Source organism: Chrysoperla carnea, chromosome 4, assembly GCF_905475395.1.
Source record: "Chrysoperla carnea chromosome 4, inChrCarn1.1, whole genome shotgun sequence".
In the NCBI taxonomy this organism is placed as follows: Eukaryota; Metazoa; Arthropoda; class Insecta; order Neuroptera; family Chrysopidae; genus Chrysoperla; species Chrysoperla carnea.
Window position 1 is genome coordinate 34,768,842 of NC_058340.1, and position 24,677 is coordinate 34,793,518.

At 29.9% G+C, this 24,677-nt stretch overlaps 1 protein-coding gene across 1 annotated transcript in view; it reads left to right on the forward strand.

The window, feature by feature from the left end:
- LOC123299131 (eukaryotic translation initiation factor 5B) overlaps nt 1-24,677 on the forward strand; it is a 38,778-nt gene that overhangs the window by 6,819 nt on the left and 7,282 nt on the right. The window contains exons 8-10 of the mRNA XM_044881375.1: nt 17,006-17,082; nt 18,085-18,388; nt 24,510-24,671. Of these exons, the coding sequence (XP_044737310.1) occupies nt 17,006-17,082; nt 18,085-18,388; nt 24,510-24,671 (543 nt within the window). The remainder of the gene's footprint in view (nt 1-17,005; nt 17,083-18,084; nt 18,389-24,509; nt 24,672-24,677) is intronic.

Consider the following 24,677-nt stretch of genomic DNA (forward strand, 5'->3'; position numbering starts at 1 on the left):
ATGCCGTTTTGTATGTAATCGTGGCCGAAGAATCTATCTTATAGAGGTGATTTTAGCAACACATTTTTGAATAAATTTGGCTATTGATTTCTTAAATACTAGCTGTATCTTACTGTTGTGCAAAAAAAGTTTGATTTCAATGAATCCTAACATTGCTGAATTCGGAACCTGTCGAGTGTGTTTGATAAGTCAACACAGGTAACGTCGCGATTTAATAGTTTTTGTAAACGGATATCCATCCATCAATTTTTAGACAAATGCATATAGAGTCTGTAGAATAGTTAATTCGGTTAATCAAACCGTATTTTTAGCCCTTTTCATTTCAATTGTGAGTCAGTTGACTGACACTTATAAGTTTGAATAAGACAGAAGATATTTGCTATTCATTTTATTACATTGGTTGTCACTCGTGTTTAGCTCGAAACAAAAGTGAATTGTAATTTTATAATGAAAAGGTCTATTACTTTAAAGGTTAATAAACACACGCTCTAAAACTCGATCAGTTATGTTATTAGAACCTAATCAAGTGTAATCAGGGTAGGCTGTATCCACTATTATATAGAGATACATGTTTACATAGTTCCTTAACGTTATTGGTAGGTTAAACATATTTTAAATATTGTTGTAAAAAGAATATTAGAAAAACTGTAGTTGTCAATTCTTCTACTGATGCACAAAGCTTTTGCTCGTTTTTTTTTCGTTTGATATAAGAATCAAATTGGCCATTTGTTGGTGGCACATAGAGAGTCTCTGTGGACGGTTAATTCTCGTCAATACGAAAAAAGTTGACTCGCAAGTCGTTGTGCAATAGCCAAATACTCTGGCTGTTACCAGTAATAATTCGTTTCGCAATGCATCTCGATGTTGAAAAACTATATAGAAGACAGATAAATCAGGACTCTCTCTCTTCTGGGTTTGTATAAATCTGTTAGCCATTATAATCTCTTTTATACAAAAAGTTTGCAAATAATTTACTTTCCCTAAATCAATGTTTTCTTCTTCGGCTCTAGAAACTGCAATTTGAAACTTCAAAGACGTTGTGCTTGTTGATCGTTTTCTATAAATTTTATTTTCATTTCGTTCACGATGACATCCAGTGTTTTATAAATTTTGATCTGAAATGTTCTTCGTTTTCGCCCACGTCTTCTGATTTTTCAACAGTTTTATCATATATTAGATATCCCGCAAGGATGGTGTTTGCCTTTCTTTGTGCTTTTTTGGGATTGTCATCTTCAAAGACGTTGTATTCGGTGTTGATTTTGACATCAATTTCTCTGTAAACTTCATCATTTCTGAGTGAGGTAACCGAATTACTGGAGATGGCTAAATACAAAATGTGGACAAGGAACCTTGAAGTGAATTACTATGGAGATACCGAATTCTTTTTAACATAAAAAAATTATTTAACTAAAAATTTTATCCCAAAACCAAAAATCATTTTTACGCTATGAAAATTTGTTCTAGTAAATAATATAATAATACATAGTTAAGCTGTCTTGTGCCTATCGGCTAGGGAAAGATCTAGATTTTCCAGAGCAAGCTGCCCTGGCGTACCCCTGGATAAGGGCCTACCGGAAGGAACACGACGATATTTTAAAAATTATTTTGAAATTTATAATTTATAAAATGTGTATAAAAAAGCATCTCTGTACACGATTTTAATATTTAGTCAAATAGTAAAGTTTGAATTTTATACAAAATTCTCTTAAAATAACATTTTTAAACAAAATTTATGCGTGTTCATGTGATCTACTAATTTTATTGTGTAGATCAGCGACCTCATTAGTTCCTAGAATTAATTTGTCAAATTATTCTTAATTTTGACTAGTAGTTATATTAGATGGTTAGTTTCAATTTTTTTTTTCAAAGTTAATTTTTAAATCGTAATTTAATATTATAAATGTGAAAGTAACTCTGCCTGTCTGTTTGTTATGTTTTCACGCCTAAAGCGTTCAACCAATTTTGATGATTTTCGGCTTAGAGATGGATGGGATCGTGGGAAAGGACATAGGGTACTTTTTGTCGAGAAAATAAAACTTGAAAGGGGTGAAATAGGGGAAAATAGGGAAAACGTCCCTGTAACTACCCCTTCCACTTTTATTCACGCTAGAATTATGGGGAAGTCAAATTAACAGATAATTTTAAAATATACGTTGCAACGTCCCAAAAATACAATAAATATTCCCTTCCTTCTGTGGACAAGGTACATCATTCTTTATATAAATCAACCAGTGAATTAATTGAAATGTATCATTATCGCGAGTGAAGCCGCGGGAAGTAGCTAGTAGTTATATATTTTATAAATGATCCATTCGGCAATTTTCCAGGAATTTTGTTTATATTTTAAGTTTACGTCATTATTTAGTCAAATTATATTATGTATTTTGATACATCATGCGACACTTCACCAACGCAATACGCATCATTGTAGTTTACTATTTAGTTTAATATTTTTCAAGTTTAGTGTGTAGTAAATTTGTTTTTTTTTTATACCATGTATATATGAAATATATCAAGGTATACTAAGTTTAGTCCCAAGTTTGTAACGCTTAAAAATATTGATGCTACGAACAAAATTTTGGTATAGGTTTTCATTAAATCATCTAATTAGTGCATTTTCGCGTCTGTCTGTCAACATGATAACTCAAAAACGAAAAAAGATATAAAGCTGAAATTTTCCTAACGTGCTCAGGACATAAAAAATGAGGTCGTGGTCATAGGTCAACTATGCCAACCCCTTAGAACAAAATTTTGTTTCCGATTTTGATAAAACTCTCTATATAACGTAATTTTGACCCAAAAAATACAAAAATCGGGTTTACGTATCGATTGGATGCATAGTTTTTGAGAAAATCAATCTTTGTGTCCAATTTTGGATTATATCTCAAAAAGGGATTTCGATTACGCTGTTGAACATAATTTCGACCCAAAAATGCACAAATTACCTTCCTTAAGCAATTAAATAATTTTATCTATGTTTTTCTTTTGGAAAATAACTTATTATATGTAGTCTCTATGGCAGTCGCAAGTTATGACGTCACCACGTGCATTTTCCTATCCTTCTATTAGTTCATTTAAATCTTTCATATTTTCGTAGTTTTGGATGATAATGCCCAAAAATTGATTTCACTCGATGTTATGGCTCGATAACGAACATCGATTGAGGCAATAAAAAAATTTTAGGACAAAGGCTTATTATAAGCAATTGAAAATATGACTTCGACACTTCTATACTATCTTAAAAAAACAGAGATGGATGAAGCTTATAGCTATTTTATAATAACGAGAGAAATAAAAGAAGATATATACTTTTTTTTAAATATTTTAAAAGTTGTTTATCATGATGTGTTGTATGTCTGTTTTTTTGATATATAGAATCTTGGGGGATAATGAGGGGATCTCTCAATAACAATCATTTACATCCTTCTTAGTTGAAACTAGTGAGTGAGGCAGGATACGGCTCATTGTGGGCCCCCTCCGATACACCGACAATGATATATATGTGTAAATAGTACTCTTTATTTTATTATTAAACATCATAATAAAAAGTTGATACTGAAATATTACTACCGATAATTAAAAGAAAAAAAAAACTCGCTTTTTCACATCAACGCAATGTTAGAAAAAGAGAAAGTGAATCACGTATGATTTTATAATTAATATCCTGAGATTTTGAGATAAAACGATATAAATTGTAATCATCTTTTACAACCATAAAAAGTCATATTAGTTAAGGATGTACGAGCGCCAAGGCAATTTTAATACTACGAGAACCAAGGTAGTGGGGACAAAAATTTTAAAAAAATTTTCGATATCTGGTGTAATTTTCAAAATATCGAAAATTGAAAATTTTGTTTCATTATTTAGCTTTCGATATTTTGAAAACCAAGGCAGATATCAAAAAATGTATTCTTATTTTTCGTCTAAATTCATGAAGTTATAACCAAATTCATCATCAAAGTTGATAATAAGGTACAAATAATTTCAAACCTAAATTTAAAATTGCCTTGGTGCTTGTACTACCTTAAGCCAAAAAAGGCTTCTTAAGGACGTTCCCACAAAATCACGTTTTCTTAGGATCATCTTTAAATCGTCTGTATGCATGCATTCTCATTAATTCCCTTTATAAGCAGGTAAATTTTTTGCAAGCAAAAATGAGCTTAAGCTTTACAGAAGTTGAATCTTTGCGTGGACTAAACACGCGTTAGGAAGGGAAAAATGTTTCTTCCTATATATTTTATATCAGGAATCTTAATCCACGAAATTGACGGAATAAAAACTTTATCATACGAAAAATTTTTTTCACATATTTTTCGAATAATGGTAATTTTTTGATAAATATTTCGAAACTTTTCGATAAATATTTCTCTCCTTCCATTTACTGTACGCTGTTACTGTTAGACTCATTTCAAAATGTTTTGATTTCAATAAAATTTTATTTGAAATATTCCAACACCGATTTATAAAATATACGTTAAAAAATATTTTCATATGTATATTTTCTCGAATTTTCTCTACTAAGTTTGTTTATTATTATTATTATTATTATTATTTAATTTTATTTTTTATTTATAAAATATGACGATTTTGTGCGTAATTTTGTTTTTGGCTTATAAATATGTGTATAGTAAAGTTTGTGGAACACGTAATTATTGTCGAATCGCTTATAAATATTGTTTTCGTTATCATATTTATTTAATAACATCCCTATATACTATAAATGTGGAAGTAATAATGCTTGTTTGTTTGTTACGGTTTCACGCAAAAACTAGCGAATATATATGAATTAATCTCTACAACAATAAATCTCATACATCATAATAACACATGAGCTATAATTTATAGAGATATGTTTAAAAAAATAAAAAAATTGAATTTATTTTTTTGACATTTCATAAACCAGGATTAAGGAGACAACTTTTGGACATCTGTCACTCATTTCATTTCACTCGCATTTGATTAATTTATTTATTGACCTATCCATATAAATATTGCTGACGTAAGGTTTGTTATTTGATGAATTGATGCAAAACAAAACGCTTTACTACCAATTATTTAAGGTAGTACGAGCACTAAGGCAATTTTAAATTATTTGTACCTTATTTTTAACTTTGATTGTGAATTTTGTTATAATTTCATGAATGTAGTAGAAAAATATCAACAAAATTTTTCGATATCTTCCTTGGTTTTCGAAATATCGAAAGCTAAATAATTTTAAAATCTGACCTAACTCATGACCCAAGAAGGTTGTTAAGAAATTAAACTGACTCATCCTCTTGATGACTACACAAAATCTGATTCAAAACTTCGTTGTAAAAATAAGTAAAACTTCGAAGCTACAAAAGAATGATAAAGGTATTGGTCTGACCTCTGACTGTTGGGTTACTCTGTTGCTTTTTGGAAAATGTGCATTTTTCCTGATCTAAACGTAATATTTATGTGCAGCATGATGGTAGATTATAATGGCTGTCCACGATGGATACACCTAGGCTGTAGGGCCCTTTGTGATACCATATATGTGTTTTACCACCTTTTCCGCTGATAGTTTCATTTATCAGCTCCTCAATTATTTCGAGAGGCTGAGTGCACCTCCTTCATCACAACTATTAATTAAACTAATATTTTGTTATGACGCCGGGAATCAAACTCGCTACCCTAGGCATACCGCATACTTAATTGGAAACGCCTTAACCAACTGAGCTACTAGGGTCGACATTTATGTGCAAAGGATATGTAAATTTTCAAAGAACCCTGCATAATTTGTGCGAGACAAATACAAACAAATTATGATTCTAGCTTGTGATAAAACATGGCGTGGCGTTAACAAAAGAAATAAATTATAAAATCTTGTTAATCAGCCCACACTAAAAAATTTAAATTTGCAAATTTAGAAAAACCAAATAAATTCCAATTACCACCATCAGATATAATTATTACGTATCAAAAATAATATTTATGATGTATTAGTCATGAATGATAATCCCAATAATAATTCAAATAAAGTTTTATGTGTAGTAGTAAGTTGGTTGAATGCTTTTTTTTATGTACATCTGTACCGGAAGTTCGACCCACACATAAACATATTTTTGGCTCAGAAAGAAGACGCGCGGTCGTTTGTTCGTTTAGTTTAGTTCGGTCGTCGGCGTAACGTTTTCCGTCTTATTTCTTATTATATTTGAAATATATCTATCTTATTTTAACTTATCATATCATGCTTGTGATATATTGTCATTTCACTTGTTTTTGTTACACATAGACGAACGAATGGCTACTATATGTTGTAAGAGAATAATAACCCGTTGAAGGATCAATAATGCTATTTTTTGAAACCGAAACAAACACCAATAAAAATCAATGAGTATACGAAAAAAATTTTTGTTCCGCATTTTGATAAAACTTTTAATATTTTAATATCGTTTGTAAATAATTCGTACGACACCCGGTAGGAACTATATTCCTTTCGTACCTTGGCACATAATAAATGTAGCGCTAAGAAGTCAAATACTTGTTTGATTCTTTAAAGAATTTAATTTTATAGCTACTTTTAGTTTTTACTATATGAAATAATTGTAGTATTAGTTTAAAAAAGTCACACTTCTGATTTGGTAGTCAACCCAATATGTGAGTACATTACGTTTAGTTTGATTAGGATATTTATTATGACATAACATACAAATTGCATTGTACTTACCTTAAATGATCTATGTTTTCTTTAACTTCTGATAACTTTCACAGCTCAATTTTTTTAAATGATAAAACATAAAATTTAGGTAAAAAATACAAATTTACAGTTATAAAAGATTTTTGCATTTTCTCAAAATTCATGGCAACCTGAATCGATTGAAAAAGTTTTAGTTTCATAGTCAACCTAGATGTAGGTTTTTTTTTGCCTGTTGCAGTTTTTTTGGTTTTAACTCCCAACCAGCAAACAAATATCGTGGTTTAAGGAACATTCCCTACGACCAGAGTTTGCTCACGAAATTCTAACAAAGTAGCCTATAATAATTAAGTTAACAAAACGAGTGGCTTATAATTTTGCTTTTAGAATTGAGTATCAACAGGTTTTGATAATCTCTTGATTAACAAATCCATGATTCTAACTAGAAATAGTAAATCGTTCGGAGGTACTAAAAAGTTTTCAATATTCACTTTCAATTTTTGAGGTTTTAATAGCTTTTGAGCTGTAGAGCAGCAGATGACAGAGAATAATCAAGACAATTACATAATATTCTGTTGTGCCGACAACGTAATCTTATATTTGAAGATGATGTCCTTTTTCCGTTGTAAATTTCAGCATGTGATGTGTGATGTATGTGCACATCATGTTCATAATTTATTGATTTTGGTTTAAATGAATAACGGAATAATGTTGATAAGAAAAAAAATTGATAATAACCGCATCGTTTGTAAATAATAGATACTATTTAACCCAGGAGATAGCAGTTTACGCCTTCGTTAGATATTCCATAGACACTTCCTTCCACGAGAAACGGATGAGAAAAATCAAATCGAGAGCTTTTGATACTGTATCGGAATTATGACAGTTTTTCTTCAATTCTTCAACTTTGTAAAAATTAACGAAATATATTTTTGATTTCTTGCTATTTGTAAGTATTTTAGAAACGAAAAACAAAATAATTTAAAATTATATCTTTGTACCAGCTGACCCCGTGAACTTCGTTACACCTACAATTAATTTCTTTTATTATAACTTTTGATCAGCGATTATTAATCTAAACAGCTGCAATTTCTAATTATTCTTTAATAACTATTACCATTGCTTAGCCCAATAGAATCCTGTAGATTCGTTAGATTCGTTTGCCTTAAGTACGAATGAAAGTTCCAGACTAGATCTCGCCAATAAGGTGGCCATTCAAGGCATTTGCATACCAAGACTATTTGATTAATTCTTCTTATTTTATTTTTATTACTTTTCTTAGAATAATATTTTTGAGACAATTTTAACCAAGGTTATAGTAATTAAAAGTATATTTTTCATTACAAGGTCATAAAATTGAAAAACAAGACAAAATTTTTGAACTGCGAAAATTATTATAAACATTGACACATTTCTTAGAAAATAAGTTACATTTTTTAAACTGTACAACTATTAATCCGCAATTTTTTATTTAAACTAATTGATGGAAAATGCCTATACGTTTAAAAAAAATTTTCTGATTATAAATATTTTGTTTAAATACCCTGAATATATTTTTTCGACATTTATAATATAATATTTGCAATCATATCATCTAAGATAAGCTTAAACTTCATCAAATATTTAAAATTTCAAAATTCGTCAATTTTTTTTCGCAAATAACATAAAATTCGAAAGGGTTATGATTGCTAAAAAACAAAAAGCAAGACTATTCACATTTTTTCTCGCATGTAATCAGTTAAAGAACCAAGGAGTTGCTAACTCCTATATTAACTAGATTAACATTTGATTAAACTTTTCGTGACTGTAAGGGGGGGGGGGTTCAGCGGTTCTTTCGTCCCTCTCTTGGCAGCACCCTTGTTTCTGGATAAGTCTATTATTTCTTTCTATATATAACCATAGCAGACCCGGCCACGCGTTGCTATGGCTAAGGTTATTGTTATATTACATTGTAGTAAATTATTCAAGGGGAACAGTAGGAGGACATTAGTCATGACGACCGTAACACGTGGCCGGCTATGCTAACACCAAAACTTGAAAAAGTGAGAACAATTGAATTTCACTGTATTTCGTTTATTACAAAATAAATTTAGGTTATACCTTAGCCGCAGTAACACGTGGTAGTTACCTTATATGAAACGTTTGTATTTTTAACATAGCGCCATCTATTGAATACTTACTGAATCCGGCAAACAGATATCGCCATCTGTTATAATTATTTGGAGCTAACAGATAATTGTGACTGTTAAATAATAGACAAATAATTTGCAATAAAATAATATTGCGACTATAAATTGAGATGTAAGCTATTCTACCTTTCAAGTTGGATCAAATTGGACACGGTGTGCAAATCAAATTTAAAATCGGTTCAGTAGTTTAGGAGTCCATAGCGAACAAACAACGTGACACGTAATTTTTATATATAAAGATTAGAAATACAATCAACATAATAAATAAAATTAAGATGATCCCATTCCTAAAAACAATACGATCATATAGATAATGGATAAAGATAACAAGTAAAATAAACAAAGATAGTTATAGTATATACATGTATGTTGACGTCATTGTTTCATTCATATATTTATTTAACCATATGTATATGTATGTAAGTATGTGTGTATGTTAATGATTTTGTTTTAATGAAGGTGTTGTCCTCTTACACCGCCCTGCGTACCGCACTACATCTCCTTACCCATTTAATATAATTGTGTGTATTATCATACAATATAATAAAAATGTTCATCGGTTATCTATTTGGTGATAATTACTTCCTGTTATTCAAACAAAGATAACATAGTGTGTATTTTAAAAATATATATATATATATATATATATATATATATATATATATATATATATATATATATATATATATATATATATATATATATATATATATATATATATATATATATTACAGTAAATAATTATTAATCTATTTACAGTAAAATCTAATTAATGATTAATTACTATAGTAGTGTAATAAATATTATTAATTGGTTTTTATGTATGTTATTTGTGTTTGAAAATATGGTGCGACAATTACAAGGACCTCTGTATTCTTAATACAGGTTATATAGAAGCTAGTTACTCTTGTCCATAATGCACTAAATTACGGGAGTTATTTTATTATTTAAATAGGTTCAGTATCACGTACTGAATGTAAATGAACAAAATCCTTACAAAATAAGCCTGGGAAGTGCCTCCATTTTAAGGAAAACCGTTTTAGGCCATATCTCCATAAGCGTGTACTTTAGATCAGGCATGGGCAAAGGAGACTCACAGAAGTCACTCGGATTCCTAACTTAACATACGAGTAAGACGGTGAAATGTAACCAATGACAACCTAAAATATGAATAAGACAGAGACACAACTTTTTTTTGTCTACATATCTCATTATTATTAGAGAAACTGAGAAAGGTAGAAGAGTCGTATAGTCGTCTCGCTTCCTCCTCTATGAGCAATGCGGACTTGGATAAAGAGACCCACAATAAAGTTATAACAATGGTGACTTCGACTTAAAATAACTCGCCCATGCCTGCTTTAGTTAGATAGATCAAAAATAGTAATAAACCTTTATTGTAGATAATTAAATTACTTACCTTTTTTGTAAACTAAATTTTTTTGTATCTTTTATGACTTATACGACTATGACGATGTACTTATTGACTAGTTGACCGATATGTGTTCTAATATTTGTTTATACAAGAAAATGATAATAACTTAACTTTTAAATCTAAAAATTTCCTAAAAAACATTTTTTTCTAAAATTCATATTTATGAAGTTATAATGTGTTTAATGTTGTAACCACCGGGTGCAAGATTAATAAAAAAGAGAAATACATAGCGTAATGATAAAAATTCAATAAATACATGAAAAATGTGAATGTTAGTGACGTAATTAGCAATAAAAAGTTTGCCTTCTTACCTGCAAAAGTAGCGACCACCCCTTGAAATTAAAAAAAAAAATTGACTAAAATGGTAGAAAATTCATTTTTTTGTGGGAATTATCAATGAGCATAGTGTACCTACGTCAATAAACCAGATATATCCATTACAGTATTCCATACGGAAGTTAAAATATGGTGTTTTGTTAATGGATAAATATTTTTTTGAATTACATCGTCAAGCACTTAGTTCATACATAAATTCTCTTGCTTCATTCATAAAAATGTTTTAAAGAATTAGGGGAACTATTTTTTTTACATTTGTTTCATTTAAAAATATATTATCAGATGGTTTATTTTTGTAGTAAAATCATTCATAAAGCATCAACTTTCTAAGGGAGAGGAAAGGAGATGGTATTTAATTGTAAGAATAAAATTTGGCGTGCTTAAAACTTTTATATAACTTCATAATAACAAGAATTATTTTCTACAAGTAAGGTTTTTCAACTTCAATAACTTTAATTCCTCGTCAATTTTATCATTCCTTTCATTTCCCTATGGATGTTCCCCACTCTAGAACATCTGTAAGTTAAATTATTCAAAACCTAGACGAAAAATGAAAAGTAAATTATATTTTTGTTTGTTTTAAGAAACCATATCAAAGTTTTAGTCGAATTTTCCATTCCATTCAAACTTCAAAACTTCAAATTCGACAAGAGGCTAGGCGGGGTAAAAATTAGAAAAAAATATAAAAATTACAAAACAAACCTTAGAAATTTTCTAACTAGCAGTTGAAAATTTTTGATATCGTTAACTGGAAACTGAGCTAAAAGGAAAATTGATTATTATTATTATTAATTATCGTATATCTCGTGAGATTCGAGCTTTCGAGGATCAGTTTCGTGTAATTTTGTAATCTTATAAATAGCACTCTTTTGATTAGAAACATAAGCAATTTTTATTTCGCTTCCCCAAAACTTTCAGAGAATAATAAAAAAGTAATCGACTATTCGGAGAAGATAGTTCTTAAAGTTTTTATCTAAAGAAGCAATTAAAATAAAACATTTTAAAATTTTTGGTTAAATTATTGATTTTGACTTTAAAAATTGTCGAAATCGAAATCCGTCGATGTTTAAATATGTATATTTCAATAACAAAAGGAATGTCTGGGACCAAAAGCACCCTCACATTAAAATCCGCCACTGGACTTTTAAGACCGTGGTACAGGAACGGTATTTAAAAAATAAATAGTTAATACATACTCGAAAGTTCGTGAGTGGCTTTCTTTTAGCGAGTCCACCAAACATCTCTTTACGGCTTTTTTCAAATGAGCATGATAACGGAATATTTGTAAGCTATCGGTTTGAAAAAACTGGCATGGAATTTGTCGGACACTATGGCCACTTGATAACATTAATAATTTTATTAAACAACTCGGCAAAAGAGAACTATGTATGTGTTCAAAAACAAAAATGCTTAAGTACGGCATGTTCGAGGTGAAAGGCAAGCTCATCGGAGCAGTATTTTTGTTGGACAAAATAGTTTATTGTTTAATAATTACTAACAACAAATTCCCTGCTGTGTTTTTCAGACCGATACTTTAAATATGACGTTTTCATGCTCATTTGAAAACGCAGCTTTTCGAAAAAAGTCATAGAGAGAATTTGTTAGACTCGTTAAAAGGAAGCCACTCACGAAGTTTCAAGTATGTATTAATCATTTAACAAAGCGCCCTATCTGTTCCATGGTTTATTTAGAGGTACAATAAACCTCGCGTCGGCGACTGTTAACATTAAAAAGGCACGTGCTGATTAGATATTGTAGAAAAAATTGAATTGTATTTTACCGGCATCTGTATTCCTTGTACCGCGTAACACATGCCAATTTACGATTTACTGCTGGCGACATTTGCAACACGTCTAGTCTCAGTCCTAATAAATAAGACACGTTCAATGATTGCATAAATGGAATGTCTAAAATAATTTCATTATTATTTTTAAAAAGGAACAACATGGGATATTGAGAATAAAAACTATCTACAAATAAGTATATGTGTTTCCGGTCTGCTTGAAATAAGCAACCAACCACGCTCCGCCTTTGCTTCTTTTTGGACTTCCGGCTTATAATAATGCAGGGACGACTGACTTATGTATATATGATTCATGTTATATGCTATATTATTAATACGCTTTAAAACTATAATTATATATTTTATGAATTTGTAAAAAGGAAAGATGGAAAAAAAATTCTTGAAATAAACGCCACATAACCTCTATATAAAGACTAAAAATGTATTAAAATTTTTCAAAACTTAAATTTCTTTCAAAGCAACTACGTTGAAATTTAATAATTATTTTTATTTCAAACGAAAGTGCCATAGTTTTGCTACCAACAAATTAGAAAACGTACTTGACTTAAAATTTTATGAAAACTCTTATCCCACTTGGGGTTTTTTGTAGAATTATCACGCTTTAGAGGGTTTTTTTTTTTTTAACGCAAATGACTTCGAGTTTTCATATGACGAATTATTTTTGGTTACATATTTTTCCCTTGAAATCGGAAATTAATTTTTTAATTCGAGAGTCGAAGAGAATATTGTGGACCTTTCGCTCCTGTCTGGAAGGACACCAAATGAACTTTGACATAAAAAAATATGAATTTTTTTCTGTCAAGGGGTTCTGTATTTACATATATTGTTCTAGTTAATCTAGTTTAAGGGTGGTAGGCAACTTGGAAAACATTGAAAACATGGAAATGTCACAAATCCCTGGAATTGTCATAGAATTTATTCTTCCGCAAGGAGTTTAACTGGAATGTTTTCTAAGTCTTGGAGATTGAACTGATATTTTCTGAGCCTTCGATTAGATTGAGCTTTAAGATCTTATTCTTTATCGATATCGCCGAATCTTTCATTATACCATGCATATATGAAATATACATAGTATATTAAGTTTAGTCCCAAGTTTGTAACGCTTAAAAATAATGATGCTAGGAAAAAAATTTTGTCATAGCTGTTCATAAAAACACCTAATTAGTCCATTTCCGGTTGTCCGTCCGTCCGTCCGTCTGTGGTCACGATAACTCAAAAACGAAAAAAGATATCGAGCTGAAATTTTTACAGCGTACTCAGGACGTAAAAAGTGAGGTCAAGTTCGTAAATGAGCATCATAGGTCAATTGGGTCTTGGGTCCGTAGAATCCATCTTGTAAACGGTTAGAGATAGAACAAAAGTTTAAATGTAAAAAATGTTCCTTATAAAAAAATAAAAAACTTTTGCTTGAAACATTTTTTTGTAAACATCACTGTTTACCCACGAGGGCGTTAATTAGGTGCAAATTTTATAGTATTTGTATGTTGTATGTGTGTTATTTAAAAGTGAATATCTTTTGTTATTTACGTGACGTCAAAAAAACAAATGATTGCTCATCAACACTGTCTATACATTTTATACATACTGTCTATACATGTGTTATGTGATAAAGAAATCAACACTGATTATGCATGGTATTTCAACAATTAACTCAGTCAATTGTTTGTTTTCACTTGTTCACTATTAATATTAACCACAAAATTTTCAAAATAATCTTCAAATTTTTGTCAATATTATATTTGTAGTATCAGGGAATTCGAAAATTTCACCAATTCAAACGCTATCCGAAGTTAGTGTACAGAGGTCAAAAAATGATTATGGTTATTTTAAAACTTTCTTTATTGGTACGTTTTGTGTTCTGTTACCGTAATAAAATTTTTCTTTATAGACAGAATTATGTCTGCATATTTAAATTGTTTTGAACGGTATGTTTTTTTTTACGATGCGAGTCTGGAATTGATGTTTTATTATTCATAAAAATTATTTCTTTTTATATGTTCTTATTAAAAAGTCTTGAATAGTTTTTACAATACTTTTACAGGACATTTATTCTAAGATCTAAGATAACTCTCGCCTTTTCAAGCAACAAAAGGAATAACAGTGTATTGTCTGTCTGTCACGTGGCAAGCAGATTTCTTTGTGTTTAAACCCGACAAAGATAATAATGTACATATGAATAACTTAATCGATAGAGAAAACATTAAGGAATCTGTTGAAAGAATCTCTATTGGATATTTCGAAAAATATTAATTTTTTTTTCCATTGTCCATCATGAAGTCATGGCAGAAAGGTACTAGTCATTTAAATCAGTTCCAAAAGTTGCCATAACCTTGAAATAGCCCGTAGATTACCCGACGAAAACATAGAAGTAATAACATAGAAGAGAGACCTAAAAAGATTTACGCGTGTAGCTATCTTCTTCTGTCTTATATTACCTCTATGAAATACACATCATTTGAGATCTGTACATCCTTAAGATTCATATTTTGCGTCTTATTATTATATCGACAGTATTTATTCTTTTAAATATTTTTCACTAATTACAGTGGTTAATTAATATGACTTAAAGTTTATTAAATGTGTCAGTCGGATGAATTAACTTGACTTACAAATTATAATAATAGGAGAATCAAGAAAAAATATTCTTAAAACAAGCTTATATCGTTTATAAAAGGGTTTTCTATTAAGAATATCCAAACTTTAAACTTAAATTACATAATTGGTATAAGAGATCTATCTGCAAGTCATTTTTTGTGATATTATACCAATTGCAGCCTTGCCATTTCAGAAACCCAGTGTAATTATATGTTGGCAATTCGAAATATTTACCATTGTATGATTTTTATTGACTCATATCGTCAATAAGGCTCTTTTTACATCATACTGTTTTGACAGCACGGTAAAAAATCGGACGGCGACATTCTTTTACTCAATAGGAGTATGGCTCCTTTCACAGTACATGATGACGACAAATTCGTCACTTTACTGTAAAACAGCCGTTCACTGCTACTACAACACACGGTGTCCGGATGGCGACCGATAACTTAGTGGTGTCTCGATGCACGCTTTTACATTAGACGGTTTAATTCTTCAAAGGAGGCAATGGATATTCAAAAATAATTGAAAAATTTATTTTCATCTTTCCGTAGATCCCCAAATAAAGCCACTCAACTCCACTGAGCTTGTGATGGGAAGAAGCTGTGCATAAACCGTATAGCTTGAACTTGATTCCCTTTTAATTTTTCTTCGTTCGATTTTTTGCAATGCGATCAAAACCGTACAGTGTTAAGAAGATCCTGAATCGATTATTCATAGTTTAGTAAGAAATTTTAAATCAACAATCATTGCATAACCACCGTATTTATCGCAGATGTACCTCCCAGTTTCAAATTATATTTGCCTCGCTTCAATTGTCACATAAATTCAATTGTAAAATAATCTTTAAATATTAAAAAATTTAAGAATCTATCATACACAAGTCTTAAGTTTAAAGTTCGGACACTCTTAATGAAATTCCCTTTATTTTTTAAAATTATAATTAGAGACAATTAAAAGTATTAAATTGGTAAGTATTATGTAAGATGTATGTATGTACATATTTATTTAAATTGATGTATTTATTTTTAAGAAGATGCCTAAAAATAGGCATGACATTATTCGTATACCCTTCCTTATATAGGTAAAAATTCTTGTTTTTTAAATGAAGAATAACACTTTCTCTGACTCATTGTGTCCATATTCATTTTTATAATATTCGATATCGTTGACGGTTCTTTTCCTGGAATATTATTAATTTACTTGAAAGATGATCGAATTACTCTTGAGTCATTATGGAGCAGAAGGTCATCTTTTGCATCATTTACTACTTGTATTACTTTCTTTTTTTTTATGGATATCTCAAAATCTATTTATGTCAGCCGCTCACAGAAACTAGTAAGATTGGCCTTTTCATATTTTTTAACACTTTGTGGTAAAAAATATACATTTACCATCCTAATTAGTTTTGGTAGAGGCCAGCTGTACAATCATTTGAGTTTTGGATTCTTAGTGTACATTCCAGAATTTTTACTTTCTAGATAATGAATTGTCCTATATCAGACAAAATTATATGACTTTTAATCAAAGAACACAATAATTCAGTTCATTTGCGATTACAAATGATTAATCAAATTTCAAATGAATTAGATTTTTGTATTTTTTATGTCTTAATTAATCTTTATAACCCAAAAAATCGAGTTCATTTTACCATTGGATGAGTGCAGTTTGATCGGACCCAGATAAGGTTTTTTGTATAGAATTTCCTACGATATCCTAGAAACTATTTATCTAATGGTTAAATGAACCGATTTTTGAACTTTATAGATCAAAATTACCATATTTAGAGAGTTTTATCGAAATCGGAAACAAATATTTTCTGTTGATTTTTCGCGTTTTTGTTATGGTTACCCTTTCTATTGGCAGCCATTTACGGATGTAATATCATCTAAAATTAATGTTTAATCTCTTAGAGACGTTTTTATTAATGTGATTATGACTATAATTTAAAGAATTATTTTAAACAAATATTTTTTTGTATTTTGTTCTAGTATGCTGGTATTCGAATTGGTCCAGTTGTTAAAAAGGATGTAATGAAAGCTTCAATTATGTTAGAACATGACAGCCAGTAAGTATTTTAATAAAAAATTATTTCAATTAACTTGATTCCATGTGAAATTCTATTTTTATCCCTATTCCCTTTCGTCGTAAACACTTAATAATAGTTAAAGGAAATTTGAACCTAAGCTAATCAAAACATGTAGTTTTTGTTTCCTCTTGTTTTGTAACCGCGTTTAATTTCAAAAAATACAAATCTAAATTGTTTTATATATTTTAAAATAAACTGCTAAGTTTTAGTAATATACTAGCTGACCCGGCGAACTTTGTTCCGCCTTAATGGCAATAAATGAGCTTTTTTTTTTTTTTAATTGTAAAAAATACAAAAAAAATTAAATACCTACATTAATCATTCATAATTATTTCTGTATTTTAGTACATAGGTTGCTCTTCATTTAGGTACCTTGTGATACACGACATTTTTTGTTTTATTGTCAGGAGCAAAAACAAACAACGAAGATGGTCTTCCGACCCGTGAACATGCCACGTATAATTGACCATGGGAAAAACATGAATGTTCTAAAAAAAAAAAAGTATCCTATGTCCTTCTCCTGGCTCTAAACTACCTCCCTGCCAATTTTCAGCTAAATCGGTTCAGCCGTTAGATAGATGACATATCTATCTATTTTTATTTTTATGTGCAATCTAACCCCATTAGATCTCTTTATTTTATCTCTTGAGCAATCTAACCCCATTAGATTATTTTCTTTCGGAATATCTAAAGTCACTTGTCTACGCCGATAAACCAGAGACGATTTGAACACTTGGAATCCAAAATTCGGAGAATTATTGGGGTAATATGAACGCATTTGCTGCGAAAAGTGTATGATAATTGGACATCCAAATTGCGCCATTTATATTTTAGCCGCAGCGGTCATATAACCGAAACATGTTTTAAACTTAAAAAAAAAAACTTCGAAAATTTGGAAGTTATTTTTTCATGATCACTATATCTTCTACCAGAAATAGTATCTTTAAATTTATACTTAAAATTTTGTTTTTCGTTTTTCAGATACGCAACAATATTAGCATTTGATGTAAAAATAGAACGTGATGCACAAGAGTTAGCTGACAGTTTAGGTGTAAAAATTTTCCAAGCTGATATTATTTATCATTTGTTTGATAAATTCACTGCATATCGAGAGGAGCTCAAACAACGTAAACGTGATGAATTTAAGAATATCGCCGTATTTCCATGTAAATTACGTGTTTTACCACAATTCGTGTTCAATTCACGTGATCCAATTGTGTGTGGTGTTATGGTTGAAGCTGGTATCGTTAAGGAGGGTACACCAATTTGTGTTCCAAGTCAAGAGGTAATTAAGATGTTTTGTATTTAATTAGTGTAGTTCGTTTATTATGACTAAGCTATTCTGTTAGCCGTAGTATCAATTTCATATATTTCTATGAACTTGAGTCCACTTTTAATGATTTCATACTTAATAATCGCATATATTTCTGCGAAAATTTCATTAGAATTTGAATTAATTCTGGTTATTTTAGTATTACGTAGTTTTGGTATTTTAATTTGATCAATTAGAGCCTTTAGAAGTTCAAAATAGAGCAAGTGACTAAAAAAGGTTCTTAAACCTCAACATAACTTTTATCGCAGTGCTGAGTAACGGCCAAAGTCCAATTAAAAAAATTTAAATCACAAGAGAAGTTTACCTCTTCGTGTTATTAGAGCACGCAAATTTCACCCGAATTTACAGAACATTTATCAACAGTTACACCTAAAAATGAAAAATATTCTACTCAAACATTTTAGTTCATGATTTTATATTCATTTTTGAGATATTCTTATTTGCTTACTATTCTCTCTCACTTTCTAGTAATTCTTTCATTCAAAGTCAATAAACGTGCTTACCTTACCGAGGATAAGCTTATACTGCAAAGGCAATAAAAATTGTTATTTTTGCCTCATTTTGTACTTTATATTTTATGTATAAAATAAATGTGCAAGGAAATATTATATGAAGTGTTTGATACCTAAAGAGGAAGACATGTCATATACAATAGAAAATGAAAGACTATGAAACAAAGGAACGAAAAGTTTTAGTACGAGAGACGTCCATTTAAAATCACAATATTGAATTTAAGGTTATGTGGTGTCTTATGTCTTATACGGTCATAGAAAACATTAATCCATAGTGAAACAAAAAAATTTAATTTCTTGAGATACATTTGACGTAGGGCCAAGTGTGACTCACGATTCTCAACTTTGAAAATTAATAGCAGCTGACAGAGACGGCCAATGCTTCTACAATTATTTTTATACAATTTTATGTCGTTGAAAACTACCTCTTTGCACAATTTCGTGCAAAACTACTTTTAATCTAATGTCGTTAGAAATAATACCTTAAGGGGACATTCAAACCTTAAAGGGGGAAGATGCTTTAATTTAAGTTTGTAACAACCTAATTAGTCCATTTCCGGTTGTCCGTCTGTCCGCCTGTCATTATGATAACTCAAAAACGAAAAAAGATATCAAGTTGAAATTTTTACAGCGAACTCAAGTTGTAAAATGTGAGGTCGAGTTCGTAAATGAGTAACATAGGTCAATTGGGTCTTGGATGCGTAGGATCCATCTTGTAAACCGTTGGAGATAGAACAAAAGTTTAAATATAAGAAATGTTCCTTATAAAAAAATAAACAACTTTTGTTTGAAACATTTTTTCGAAAACATCATTGTTTACCCGTAAGGGCGCAAATTAGGTTCGAATATTGTATAGTATGTATTATATGCGGGAATATCAGTCTTGTTTATGTGACATTTATGTATTTCTGGGGTATCTCTCTTTACTTACATGACGTGAAAAACGATACCGTAATCAACACTTTCTATACATGATATTTCAATAATTAACTCAGTCAATTGCTTGTTTTCACTTGTTTTTATATTATAGATAAATTGTTAGTAACTGACCCTTTTCTAACAAAATTTTATATTTTTAAATTTTATATATATCCTTATAGGGGGTTATTTTGGGGCCAAAAATCGTCAAAATCCTTAAGTAATTAATGAATGGATCCTAATAACAATATGTTAATTTTGGATAATTCAACCATTCTCTCGCACTATACAAGATTATGATTAAAGTGTTTTTATATTTCACAAAGATATTTATTACGACGACGCAAGGGTATAACTACACACGTACTTGGTGTATGTGTCGATAGATTTTTTTTGTTATTTTAGACAGAGGTGTAGATGTTGATGTATTTTTCAATTCATTCACTTCACCACCAGAGAAGAGAATACACACACTCCATGTACACACACACACACACATACATTCATTATTTGTCGTCGTTTTGTTAGTATTATACGTACACATTCAGTGTTGTTATTCATTCATTTGCTGTTTGGTTGTATGTTCTTTGTCGGAAATGTGTTTTCCGTTTCCGTTCATTGAGACTTCCGGTGCGTACACTCTCTGAAGTACATCCTGCTTATAATATTTTTAACTAACTTAAAAAAAACTATTTATGTGCCTCTCTAAACAAATTATGTAGAAATTCTAAATTTTGTAATCTTTAAATCAAAATTATTTTTATTTTGAATAATTTTTAAATTAGAATATTTTAATTTTTGTTGTTGTTTATATTAGTTGTTGATATATTTTCATCCACGTGTTGACACGTGTCGTTAACACGCAATTGATGATAAATTTTATAGAATCAGGGGGAAACGAGATCTTGTCACAGTGATTCGTATTACAGGAAAAATCTTTTGTCAAGACGTCTTCGCGTATTTTTTACACCTTAACAGAACGTATCATCTTGTTAAAAGCTTGTCAATTATAAAATTTATTTCAAAATTGGAAGTTTATCAATTTTTATACAGTGTTGCCCTCTTCTAATAAGTTTATTTCGTTCAGTGTCTCACAATTGTACTGTACTTCAATATTACCCTCATCTAAAATTCTATAAATCAGTTGGTATCATTCGCCTTTACTGCCATTGGGACTACTCTAAAGGAAATTGGGACACAATTTTTTCCATCTAGGACACATTAATTTTTCAGATTCGGTATTCAATGATTCGGTATTCATACGCTTTGCCACGAGCGCTTTCTTTTTTGATCGTAATTTCAAATTTTTGTCCTTTCTTAGGATTTTGTTCGGCCTATTTGCTCACAAATCTACTGATTTTTGTTTTCAGTTTATTTAGATTTCATAATCAAAATATTTTTTACAGTGGAGGAATTGCTACCTGTCTCCAAAATATTCCGCATAGATTACCTTTTGTTTCAATATTTTTGCTTCGTTTTTAAACCCCCGACGCCAAAAGAAGGGTGACATAAGTTTGTCCGTTATGTGTGTCTATTTGTTGTGGAATCTTTTTTGTTTGAAAGATAATTTGAACGAGAGTGTTCTTAGCTTATGTTTCAAGAAAATCGATTCAGTTTGGAGAAAGCTACAAGGAAAAAACCGCACCTGTCCGGGTTATTTTAAATTTTATAAATTTTACTTAAATTTGTTTGTTTGAGGTATTGAATGTAGATTCTCAAACTACTCAGTTTCTGCATCTATATTGAAAAACGCAACTGCTTTAGTAATTATTATCTAACTTTTCAGAATTTCATAAAATTTTTCAATTTTCAATTCATTTGAAATTTACATTTTGTTTTTTTTATGAACGCACATAGAAAAGTACGCACATTTTTATGAACGCACGTTTTATCCCATCACTAAAACATTATGAAATTAGAAATTTTCAAAGTGTTGAAATACAATAAGTCTAAGTAATTAAGTCCACATTTCACAGAATACTTAGTTTCCATCGTCTTTCGAACGTTGCCACGTGTACGCAACGGAACGTTAAAGTGCTTATTCAGATAATAGATCAAATTTTACGATATAAATTTTAACTTTTTTTTTTTTTTATTGCTAAATTCGTCTCGAACAATTATTTCAAATATGCTACATAAAAATAAAAAAATACATTTTATTAAAACCATATGTCTTTATTTATTAGTTGTTATTACTTTTAAAATATTATTTGATAAGTATGAGGCCACTACTCGTATTTAAGGTTCAGTAGCACCTTTTTTAGAAATAATTGCAATGCGAAAATTGGTGGTTCCTAATATATAAAAATCATTTAGTAAAACTTAAAACTGAAAGAATTTGTTGATTCGGGTCACTTAGTTTGAGTATTTGTCATCTAGGAAATGACGTCAAGCAGTCAATATGGCAGTCTTAAGCAGGCTTAAATCTTAAAGAAAAACAACAATGATCTGTAGAATGATTAGATCATAAAAAAGCAGGCTATTTATTGTTAGATAGTTCATTCATTCATTCAAACATTATTGTTGTAAATTTCTATGGTTTCTTAATATATATTTATTCATTCAAAGCTTGCTGATTTTCACAATACGTAAACTGAACCAATTAAGGTGTTTGTCTTCCAACAAAATTTGTAAAAAAAATTTGGATTATATGCACGGTAATAGTACTTATGCTTGTAGTGAAATAACGTCTAATTCTTATCTGTACGGTACCATTCGACTGTTAAAATACATGCAATATCAACGGACGATGATTTTAAAAGTCTTGTTCATATAGTTGTCTCTCTTCAACTACAATACTTAAAATGACTAAAGTATAGTTATTTCTGTTCAACAATAAAATTGTTTAATTTTGCGTTAAAATGAAACACGTTACAATGAAATGGTAAATAATTTTAGTTTTCTTCTTTTTTACTCAAAACAAATACAAAAATAATCAGTCAGTTTTTTTTTTCTGGAATTAAAAAACTTGTTTAAAACACAACCACTCCTATGCCTTCCGTGTTAATGATTAAATTAAGTTCAACTCGAGTTAGAGACGGAAATATAAAAAGTTTAAAATTTTCTGAAACTATTCCTACAGCGAGACAACAACTTCTTAACCACGATTTAATCTAAGTAACAGAAACAACTGAAGGTTTTATGTGAGATAGAAAGAAACATATTTTCAAATTTGTCCCATTTTGATTTTATTAGAACTTGAGATATGAAAATTTAACTAATTTGTCAGAATAAAAAAATCTTCCTACGGAACCTTCCTTCAAAAAAATATATTACAAAAAAAATTAAAAACAGTTGTATGTCATTTAAAATCGTATTATTGACAATATTTTGTTACGATGCGATTACACCATATCCGGGTCCACCATGCGTACATTCATACATGTAGGCTCTACACACATAAAGAATATTGCCAATGTGTCTATCACATATTTATTATCATATTATGTAACATCCGCTTTACTTATTACTTATTCATTCATTTTTATCTTTTACCTCTATGCACAAACGATAACAAAATATGATGGAAACTAGAAAAGGATACCTCTTCCAATGACACCCGTGACACCTAAAACAAAATATTTCGCTGTTTCCACTGAATACTATTTCAAATACTTACAAAATTAAAAAATATGCCATGTTTCGAATCAATATAACCATTTTCGCACTGAACCAGTTTAAATATTTCCACATCTCTATCGTTGTTTTCGGTACTTAACACATCGAATGTTAACTACACGATTTCAAATATAACTTTGATTTCCTCAAAGTTTTAAGAACGACAGTGAATAAAGAAAGCATCTATAACAAGTGAAATTTACAAAATTTAAAAAATCCCCGACAAATTTTTCGGCTACGAAACCCTAAACTTGCATTTGAAGCATATATATCTAAGAACACTCTCCATTAAATTGCCTTTTTCCTTAAAACCAGTTTTCCAAACTGTTTTTTCGAGTACAGAACCCTAAATTCGCACTTGAAACCTAGTTAAGAACACTCTCTGTTAAATTACCTTTCTAACAAAATCAAAAAAATCAAAATCAGTTCATCCGTTTAGGCGCTACGATGCCACAGACAGACAGACAAACACAGACACACACATATAGCGGTCAAACTTATAACACCCTTTTTTTTAGTTCGAGGGCTGAAAATAAGGTAATAAACCTACTTTTTAATTATATCTCTCCAGAAATTTGATTATTGGTCAGTCTTCTATGCCCAATAGGCTTTTAGCAAGAGTATTCATTTTGAACTTTTTATTTTGATGAAATATTACTATTTTATAATTTTAAAGAAATGAAATTATTTTTGTGGGATTTAGAAAAATTAAATGATATTATTGAAAACCCATAATTGGTAATGGGCTTGATTTAGTTGGAAATGCAAAAAAGACGTGAAACTTGTGTTCAGCCTCTTTTGGTTTATCGATGCAGACAAGTGACTTAATGTATCCCCAAAGAAAATAATCTCTTGGGGTCAGATCGCACAATCTTGGGCGTCAATTAACAGGTTCATTACGTGAAATTACGAAAAAATTTCATAAAAATAAAATTTTTTTTAATAATGTGCATGCGTCGCTCTGTTATGAATCTATTTTTTTCTATTTATAGTAAAAAATTAAATTTCCAATTTTTTTGTTGCAGTTTGTGGATTTGGGAATTGTAACAAGTATAGAAAGTAATCACAAACCAGTTGAATCTGCACGTAAAGGACAAGAGATTTGTATTAAAATTGAACCAATCCCAGGCGAGGCACCGAAAATGTTTGGCAGACATTTTGATGAAACGGATATGCTTGTCTCAAAGGTAAGA